General features: G+C 49.2%; 1 protein-coding gene across 1 annotated transcript in view; it reads left to right on the plus strand.

Moving 5' to 3' along the window:
* Nucleotides 1-9,818, plus strand: part of Avl9 (AVL9 cell migration associated) — a 36,676-nt gene extending 26,858 nt beyond the window's left edge. The window contains exons 13-16 of the mRNA XM_033761033.1: nt 2,901-3,018; nt 5,658-5,711; nt 6,280-6,368; nt 8,140-9,818. Coding sequence (XP_033616924.1) covers nt 2,901-3,018; nt 5,658-5,711; nt 6,280-6,368; nt 8,140-8,255 — 377 coding nt within the window. The 3' untranslated portion in view covers nt 8,256-9,818. The remainder of the gene's footprint in view (nt 1-2,900; nt 3,019-5,657; nt 5,712-6,279; nt 6,369-8,139) is intronic.
* Nucleotides 9,819-9,824: the final 6 nt, after the last annotated feature.

Genomic DNA, 9,824 nt, shown 5'->3' on the forward strand with positions numbered 1-9,824 from the left:
ATATTTTGGATCTGCGCACCACATCTGGCTGCCATGGTGTCTCTGGTAGTTCTTTTGCAAAACTGGATCTCTTTAAATGTCTTTTCTGAAACATAGCTTTTCTTACTTTACTGCTTCAGAAACAAGCCTGTATGAAAACAGTAAGTACTGATGTTTGTCACTCAGTGAAAAAAATATTCTGAGTGAGTAGAACTTCAAATGTGTACCCCATTCTAAGGAATTTATTTACTGCTTCTATGAAATGGTTAAATTGGGGTGCGTAAAAACAGATAAACTCAGGTGTTAAAAGTAATTTCTCTAGGAAACTGTACAAAGTGAAATCGGAATTCTACTCTGACCTCAGGCACTTGGCAGATACTCAGTAGTTTTGTTGTTCATAAAAGAATGTTGAGCTTGAGTTTTCCTCTCTTCAGTTGCCACTGCTGCCTCGAATTGTAAAGAAATACACGTGACAAAATTTACCAGCTAGCCTGTTTGATTTTGTGTTTGTGGAGCTGGAGACTGAAATCGGGGCCCTCACACTGAGCTATATCCTCAGCCCCTTCTGTTTTTGTTTTTGAGACAACATCTCCTCGTGTAATTCAGGCTGTCCTTGACACACTGTAGCTCAGGCTGGCCTCGAACTCAAGGCAGTCCTCCTGCCTCAGCCTCCTGAGTGCTGGCATCACAGGCTTGTGCCACGTGCCCAGCCTCAGCTCTTGTTTATGTTATTTTGAGGCAGGGTCTGGCCAAGTCACTAAGATCCTAAGTTGGCTGGAACTTGCACTCCTCCTGCTTTAGCCTCCAGAAGAGTAGGATTCCAGGTGTGCGCCACCATGCCAAGCTCAACAGTTTTAAATGCATAACTCCACACTGGCATGAGGCGCGTTCACAGACTCGACAGTGCTGTGGTAGCACTGTGTGGTAAACCTGCACCTCCTCCTCCTCCTCCTCTGAGGCGGGCTCTTCATGGGCTGTGTCGATGCTGGTTTAAATCCAGGCTTGGGCGTGTGCCTCATTTGCACAGGGACCAAAGGACCAACCAAGTCCTCATTTGTTAGTGGGATCATTTCTGCTACAATGTAGCAGCTGAGACGCATAAATAATCTGACCCAGATTCATTCAGCAATCTATAAAGAATGCACAGTCTCTCTCCACCTTTTGGCTTCATGAGTAATTTATTTACCTACTTAAAATACTGCTCAGGAGCCCAAAAAGCACTGATTAATAATATTACCTAACTTTATGTTAATGTTTAATATGTGTAGGGATCTGTTCTAAGCCCTTTACACTTGATAATTCATTTCATCCTCCACAGCCCTGGCGGTGGATCCCTTGTCCTCCTGAGGTAGGAGAGAGTGAGCTGCAGAAAGCCTAGCAGCATGCGTATCCATTCGGTTCAGAGGCGGAGGTAGAATTTAAAGCCAGTCTGGCTCAGGCCCATACCCTTACCAAGACCGAAAGGAAATTGGGCCCAGTAAATTGCTAAGAGGTGTTGTTAGAAGAACATATTTACATTGGAGATGGAACTGTGTATTTCATACTCTTCCCTTTTCAACCATAGAAAGCACCTTATTGTACCTTGAGAGCAACGTGTAGTTAATATTCAAGGGGTGATGGAAATGTACAGTGAATGTTTACGTCTTACTCAGGGGGACGCATTGCCCTGAACCTCCCGCAGAGTGCTCCCTTCACTTGCACACACACAGCCCGTGGCTCTCGCTGCTTTCCGCAGCAGTCCTGCAAGTCTGCTTTCCTGAGTGCTCTGTGAGGTGTGACCAGAACTGTGGAGGATGCTGCTCGGCAGAGAGGCGGGCGGGTAGCCGTGACGGTGAGCCCTCGTCTCGGTCTTAGCGTAACTAAGGGCACTCAGAGAGAGGCAGGCACCTGGGATGAGGCTGTCAGAGCAAGAGGGAGCATTTTGCTGGGGGTTGCGGCAGTCTCTCTTTTACTGTAATAAATTTTTTAAATTTGAATCAGTTCTTCGTTTTTTCCAAATTGATCAAACGCTCTACTTTGAGGCTTTCACATGGCATTGATAAAGCTGAAAGCTTTTAGGCACTGAATATGAGAATCCCTGTTGTGAAAGTGCTTTGGCCGTGACATGTGGAGACTCGAGGATGAAGGAACAAATAGTGAGACCCAGCCTGAAGAGCAGGAAATGGCTGAAACCAGAGTGTGTTTAGTCTTGATTTTTTTATCAAAAAAATGACATTTGTAGGGCTGGGGATTTAGCTCAGTGGTTTCGCCACTTGCTGTGCAAGCACAAGGGCCCAAGTTCAATCCCTGGTACCAAAAAAAAAAAAAAATGACGTTTGTGAAAACAGGGGGATATCCTAATTGCTTTCTTTATATGTATGAACCAGTGTGTTTAGTCACTGTAAACCCTATAGATTCTGTTTAATAAGTAATGCTGTCCTCATATTGGGAAGGAGAACACTGAAACATTTTGGAGTTGTAGGGAACCTGGGAAAATACCTGGCTCAACCCTCTTATTTTTCTTTTTTTTCTTTTTGTTGTTGTTGATGTTGTTGTTTGTTTTGGGGTGTTTTTGTTTTTGTTTTTGTTTTTGTTTGGTTTTTGTTGTTGTTGGGTTTTTTTTGGTACCGGGGATCAAACTCCTGTCCTTTCTGTTGCGAGGCAGGCGGCAGAACCACTGAGCTAAATCCCGGCCCAACCCTCTTATTTTCCAGTTAGGAAAATGAACTTCTGAGTGATTAAGTGACTTGCCAAAGACCACATAGCTTCTTAACAGGATTTCTGGAACTAGACCCAAGTTTCCTGACATCTGGTAGGCTATCTCTTAAAAAAAGAGTGGGGGGCGGGTGGAGAAAACCGATGCTTTACCCTCTGTGGTTGTTAATCTTCTGTCCCTAAACGTCACAGTCCGGCTCAGCCTCTTTCAAATGTTTACCCAACAGATAACGAGAAGATACTGTCGGACTATGGGACCACTTTTGTTACAGCGTGGAAGAATACTCACAACTACAGGGTGTGGAACAGCAACAAGCACCCAGCACTCGCAGAAATAAATCCAAAGTAAGCGCATCTCTGGAGACCAGTAGATAATACCTCGTAAACAGTTGCTTTACCAAGTGCCCAAAGCAAAGAGCATCTTGTTCTTAATATTGTGAGCATCTTCAAGAATCATCTTAAGTGGGTTATAAAGAAAAGCAGGGTAAACACTGCTCCCATAGTCTAGTTTCTGTATGAAAAGCGCAGCACTCCCATTTCTCCGGCTCTCGGTGTGGTTCGGAGGGAGACACTGCCACACGGTGGCGCTTCTGCAGCACGGCTTCTCCCTCTCCCTGGAGGACACCTCAGCAGAACGGCCAGATGAGGGGGCAGCCTGGGAGGACTCCATCGTCTTCCCACGCTGCGCACAGTGCAAACGCCGCCGTGGGGGATGCAGATCGCAGAGGCTTTTCCTGCACACGGGCAGAGCAGGCGTTCTGCACACTGCACACTGATGTGATCTCAGAGTAGCGTCCAGGCGGAGGGGATCTGGGGACGGACTTTAAATGCTGTTTGTGATGATACCAGGGTGCTCTGACTTTTTCATTGTGTTTTAAATTCGGGGATAAAATGGGCACATGTCAACTCTGTCCTCATGCCATCCTTTTCTGGGCCAGGTTGAAGTTTACCTGTAAGGTAGGTCGTGATGGAAGAGGCGCTGGAAGGGACAGCCCTGGCAGAGCGCCGAGCCAGGGCAGCCTGGAGGCGGCATGGAGGGAAGACGTGGATGGGCTTCGCAGTGTCTGTTCAGCTCTGCGCCATCTGACAAGAAAAATTACTAGGTTCCCATTTGTTTTGTTGAATTTAGTCCTCATATTTGGCTGTAGCAGGAGCCTATATTGCCACTGTTGTCAGAGCAGAAAACTAAAAGGCAAAACCACTTAATGACATCAAATGAAAGGCTAGCACTTGCTTTTTTTGTTTTGTGTTTTGTTTTGTTTTGTATTGTTTTTTTGAGACAGGGTCTTACCATGTAGTTCATACTGCTCTGGAACTTCCTGTGTATCCCAGGCTGGTCTTGAACTCACAGCGATCCTCCTGCCTCAGCCTCCAGAGTGCTGGAATTATAGGCATGCGCCACCATGCCTGGCTCTGAAAGGCTAGCACTTGTGTGTTATCTGTTCCGAGTACGACGCTGTGGTGCGGGGCCCTGACATCTACATGGGGCTCCCTGCACCCACCTTCGGGGCCCACAACTACGGCGTCCAGCTCTGCAGCCAGGCAGGCCAGGAGGCTTGGCCGGAGAGAACTGTGTAAGACTGAAATAGTGCTTAGAAAAAAATGATAGAAAGTGAGGTTACCTAGGGGGCCGAGGATTTAGCTCAGTGGTTCCACCACCTGCCTTGCAAGCACAAGGACCCGAGTTTGATCCCCGCTACCAAAAAAACCAAAAGAAAGTTTAGATAAAAGAAGGCTGAAGAAGGACCTGCTGACCAAAATAGGTATTTGAGGTAATTAGCCAGCCATACTAGCAGATTTTCAACATTGTCTCCAGTCTGAAAGAAGGGATAGTCTTCAGTCTTTACCGGGACGTATAACTTAGAAACACTCTAAATTAATTGCAATTTTAAGAACTGTGGAACCCTTTCTTCAGTTCCTAAAGACTAAGAACCCAGCCCTTCAGTGAACAGGTAGCAGGCCTGCTCCATCCCTAACACAGCCTTGCTGGAGCAGAGCGCAGCCACTGAGCTGAGCAGAAGAGGGAGGAGGAGGTGTTACTGTGCAGTCACTGGGCGCAGAGTACAGCAGTAGGCAAGCTGTGTGGAAGGGGTGTGTTTCTGTGCTGTGTGTGTGTGTGTTTTGTTTTGAGATGTGTTCTCACTGCATTGCCCAGGCTGACCTCAAAGTCATGGGTTAAAGGCAAACCTCCTACTTGATCCCCTGATTTTTTTTTTTAATATAGCATTTCCTTTCATGTAATAAAAGTGGGGAAATAAAACTCATGGACTTCCCTACTAAAAGATGGTACCATTTTTATAGAACTGCATTTTTTTTTTTTCAAAGACAGGGTCTCACTGTATACCTCAGGTTGGCCTCAGATTCAAAGTGATCCTCCTGCCTCAGCTTCCCAAGTGCTGGGACCGCAGATAGGTGCCATTACACCCAGAATTTTGAGTTGCTTTTTTTTTACGCAAAATACAAAAGTTCTTTTCATGACCAGTACAACACATTTATAAGATGAGCAGGATCAAGGTACAATCCTTGACCATGATCTAACTCAGTGACTAACCCTGACTGTCCTGGGAAGCTTTTAGAAAAGGCTGATGGCCAGGCACAGTGGCACATGCCTGTAGCCTGGATCGAGGCCAGCCCTGTCTCAAAAAAAAGAAAGAGAAATGATACCTGGCCCCACCCTAGGAGAGATAAGCCAGAGCGTCAGGAAGGTACTGATACAGCCACAGTCCCCCAACACGTGTGCACACACTCACAGACACACCTGCACGCACATGTTCTATCCCGTGAGGAGGAGGCCACAGCTCGACGGGGGACGTGCGCTCTGCTTGACGTGCACAAGCACAGAGCCGGGATCCAAGCCTCGTCTCCTTACAGCAGGTGCGAGCATGGCCTTTCGGCCGTCTGTGCTGAGATCTACTAAGACTTTCTTGACGACTCCTCACAGCGGTACCACTGGAAATCTGAACTCAAAATGTTTTGTTTTACAGCCATCCATTTCAAGGCCAGTACTCCATGTCAGACATGAAGTTACGATTCTCACAGTGAGTACTTAGACAAGATCCTGGGAAATTTCTTCTGTCTGATCTGAATGTATGCCATGTGTTTCACTGCCAATTAGGAATTTTGTTTCTCTACCTAGTAGACTTGCACTTCAAATAGTAACCCGAGGTGTGCATAGCATTCGCTACTCGGCAGTGTGTGTGTGTCAAGTAAACGCCCCTGCTCCATAGGAGTGAACTGGGGACTTGGCAGCTCAGGTGACATGGCTTAGACCGTGTCTTCCGAGCAGATTTGACCATGCTTATTTATGTCCTCTCCACTTTTTGGTTCATCTGCGTGTTTCACCGTATTCTGGAAATTCCTATCTTTAAAAGATCCATGGGCCGGGGATTTAGCTGAGTGCTGCCACCTGCCTCACAAGTGCAAGGTCCCAAGTTGGATCCCCAGTACCAAAAATAAGTAAATAAAAGATTCATAAATTCCCATAACAGGTAGTAAATTCAGCCCCCTAGTAATTCCGGTCTGGGGTGGTTGTAGAGCAGTTAATGTATGTGCATGCATGTGTGAGGTCTCTTTTTAGTTATATTAACACTTGTCTCCTTTATTCAGTTCTGTTCAGAATAGTGAACGTGGCAAAAAAATTGGAAACGCCATGGTCACAACCAGCCGGAATGTGGTACAAACAGGAAAAGCTGTGGGTAAGGCCTGCTGTTACCCGGAGCAGATCGCGGTCCTGCATGTCTGTGTTCTGTTCCCAGCATGTAATTGCTAGAAGGATAAAGGCGTAGAAATTCGTGTGGCACATGATAATCCAAGTATGTTTTAAAAATCTTTGTGTTGTTTAAAAGGTTACTGTGCTATCAGGCAGCTTCCCACCGCCAGTGGGTAGTGGCCAGGTACCCCGGCAAGCACACTACGCTGTTTCCCAGGCTGAGGCTGTGTGGGATTCTCCCTACTCCTTGGGCTGCACTTGTGCTTCATGAGCAGCTGCTCTCACAATAAAGTAGAGCAGAGGAGCAGCCGTCTGCTAAGGAAGGCCATCCCACTAGTAAAGAAAACAAATCAAACCAATATTTATAGAACTTCTGAGCCGGACGTGGTGGCGCACGCCTGTAATCCCAGCACTCAGGAGGCTAAGGCAGGAGGACTGCTGTGAGTTCGAGACCAGCCTGGGCTACATAGTTCCAGGTCAGTCTCAACTACACAGTGAGACCCTGTCTCAAGAAAAAAGAAGACATCATGATAGATCTTAACCGACATTAAAAGGTTAGGGGATGTTGTAAACAATGTTATGCCAGGCCAGGGATTTAGCTCAGTGGTTCCGCCGCCTGCTTCACAAGCGCAAGGTCCTGAGTTCAATCCCTGGTACCAAAAAAAAAAGAAGAAAGAAAGAAAATCTGCCATCATCTATCTACAAAATTTTAATTTAATTTTTGGTTTTTTTTTTATTGTTACCGAGGATCGAACTCGGGACCTTGCGCTTGTGAGCCAGGCAGCAAAACCACTGAGCTAAATCCCCAGCCCTCACAAAATTTTAAATCTTGACACAATATTTTTCATTTGTTTGACTTACAAACTAGGCATAGTAAGACATTAACAATCGTAATGTTAAAATGGAACCTGCGGGCAGACACACTGCAGTAAGAGTGACACGAATGTGACCCTCTCCAGAAGACCTGACACCTTCCCCTTTGCACGCACAGCGCTCTGCTTCGGAGCTTCTCTCTGAAGACTGAGGGCAGCGCCTGCTCCTGCCCCTGCACAGGGCGTGCAGTGGCCCCCGATGGTCCGTGTGCTGACCAGAGGACAGCAGCGCACAGCCTGGACGTGCCAGAGGGTGCTCGGAGCAGGAGCAGGCAGGCGCAGTGCCTTAGAGCTTGAAAATTATTTCTGGGATTTTTCCATTTAGTACTTGCATGCCACAGGTAACTGAACCTGTAGAAAGTGGAACCGCAGGGAAGGAAGACTCCTGGGCCTGGTTTGGGGGCCGCCGCCAGTATGTACACCACGACCATGCTCCCCGTGTCCCTCGGTGTAGAGTATTGATTCGATTTGTGTAACTTGACGCTAGCCTCTAGAACAGAACAGACCAAGGCAGATGAGTGCTGTCTGGCTATGGTGTAACAGATTTAGATGCTGAAAGCAAACTTCTCTAAGGCCACTGAGCTACACTTCCCTGCAGGTGGCCATGATTCTCCGCTCAGTGCTTCCGGCACGGCGCGGAGAGTGTGGACTGGTACGCAGTCTGGTAACGCAGGCACGGCCAGCCTTGCTCGCAGCTGGCTGAATACCTTCGAGTGCCAAGACTCAGTGAGCGCCTACACCAAGAGACCGTCCCGTTTGCCGCGGACAGGGGTTGTTTTGAAATCAGAAAATGCATGGTTGTGTCGGTGTGTGTCACCATTTATGGATGAGCCTGCGTCTCGCGCGGTCTTAGCCCGTTCAGATAGTTCTCCTTCCCTTCCCCAGGCCAGTCCGTTGGAGGAGCCTTCTCCAGTGCAAGGACAGCTATGTCGTCCTGGCTTTCAACCTTCACCGCCTCTGCCCCTCAGAGTCTCCCCGAGCCCCCCGACGGGAAGGCCTGAGCGCGACAGGCCGTGTCCACCGTGCCGCGGCCTCGGGACCACACGGGACGGAGGTGGGGCCGTGTCCCTGGGTGGGTGGGCGCCCCGCCTGGACGTCACAGGGACACGCTCAGGGGACCTCAGATCGACCGCTTCTCTCTATTCTGAGCCCAGAACCTGCAGTGAACCTTCTGATGAATTCTCAGGTTCTGAGATTGTGTCTGTTTACTTTAGGAAAGTTTTTATGTAAATTTTGTGCTGTTTTGCAGTCTGAATATACAGATGCCCGTTATAATTTATATTTGCCAAAATTAAGTTATACTACTATTTTTCATTTCTCTGATGTTGACCGTAAAATGTGCTCATCAAGGTAAAGGGCCATAAATCCAGCCTTTGTTTCATGGGTTCTGGGATTTTTCTTTGCGTTTCCTACCCACGAAGCACAGTGATCCGTTCCCTCCACGCGATGCAAGTCAGCAGGAGCTGTGTGTGGGGCACCTGCTTCAGAGGCCGCAGGAGTGGCCGAGGGCCATCACGGTGTGACTTTGTGGGAGGCACCTGCGCTCAGCTCCCGAGACCTGCGCCGTAGTTTCGTCAGCTCTGGTCACGTTTCAGTCTTTGCCAGCGGTTTTTAACCCGCACTTTGTGCCTTCTCGTTCTTCACTTGAAGTTTCCAGCGTCCTCTTCCTCTTGTTTAGAAAGCTTTTCTAGGCACTCGGCCTTCCTGGTTCCCTCACTGAAAATCCTCCTGCAAGTCATCGCTTGCCTTCTCCTAGAAGTATTTGTAAAAGAAAAGCAAATGACCCGTAAATATTAGAAATCTCAGCTGGGAGTGATGATGTGCACCTTTGATCCCAGCACTCTGGGGGCTGAGGCAGGAGGATCCTACCCTGGACAACTTTGCGACTTAGTCCTGTCTGAGAAATAAGAATAAAGGCCAGGGACGTAGCCCAGTTTGAAGGCTCTGTTCAGTCCCCGCACCACCCAGAAGAGGGGGACTCTCAGCTTAGCTCACACTTAGTAAACCGCAAGGCGAGCGGCGAAGACCACAGCCCTGCCCTTTGGCCCCGTGCCCAGGACACCTGGTTTGGGGGTCCCACCGGAGTACACGTTTCCGTGCTGCCTTCCGGGGGCCTGGGGGTGGGAGCTGCGAGGGAGCAGACTGCCCTTCCGCAGCAGGGCCCTGGGAGGCCCCGGCAGGGTCGCCCCGTCTGTGAGGAGGACGGGTTCGGTGCTGCCTGTGCTGGGGCACGCGGTGGGTGGGCCGGGTGTGAGCACGAGTCCAGGACGCCTACAAGCCTGCTTGTGTCTGAGCTCAGCAGAGGCCCCCGGTCTCCGAAGTGACTGGGAACCCGGAGGGGCCCGGCTGATGTCAGGCACGTCCGGGGTGCAGCCCGTGGGCCCAGAAGCAGCCCCGCCACGGCTGTTGACCCCCGACAGCAGCCACGTGAGTTAGGTCTCTCGCTAGCTCTCCATCCCAGTGTGCGTCGCCATCGTCCTCACACGCGTCTCGTTCACGGAGTGGACGCTTACCCGGCTCTCAGCGCGACCCGCGCGCCTGGGCAGGCTGAGGCGCTGTCAGAGGCCTCC

The sequence above is a fragment of the Fukomys damarensis genome, unplaced genomic scaffold (assembly GCF_012274545.1).
Source record: "Fukomys damarensis isolate Sample0158 unplaced genomic scaffold, DMR_v1.0_HiC HiC_scaffold_7, whole genome shotgun sequence".
In the NCBI taxonomy this organism is placed as follows: domain Eukaryota; kingdom Metazoa; phylum Chordata; class Mammalia; order Rodentia; family Bathyergidae; genus Fukomys; species Fukomys damarensis.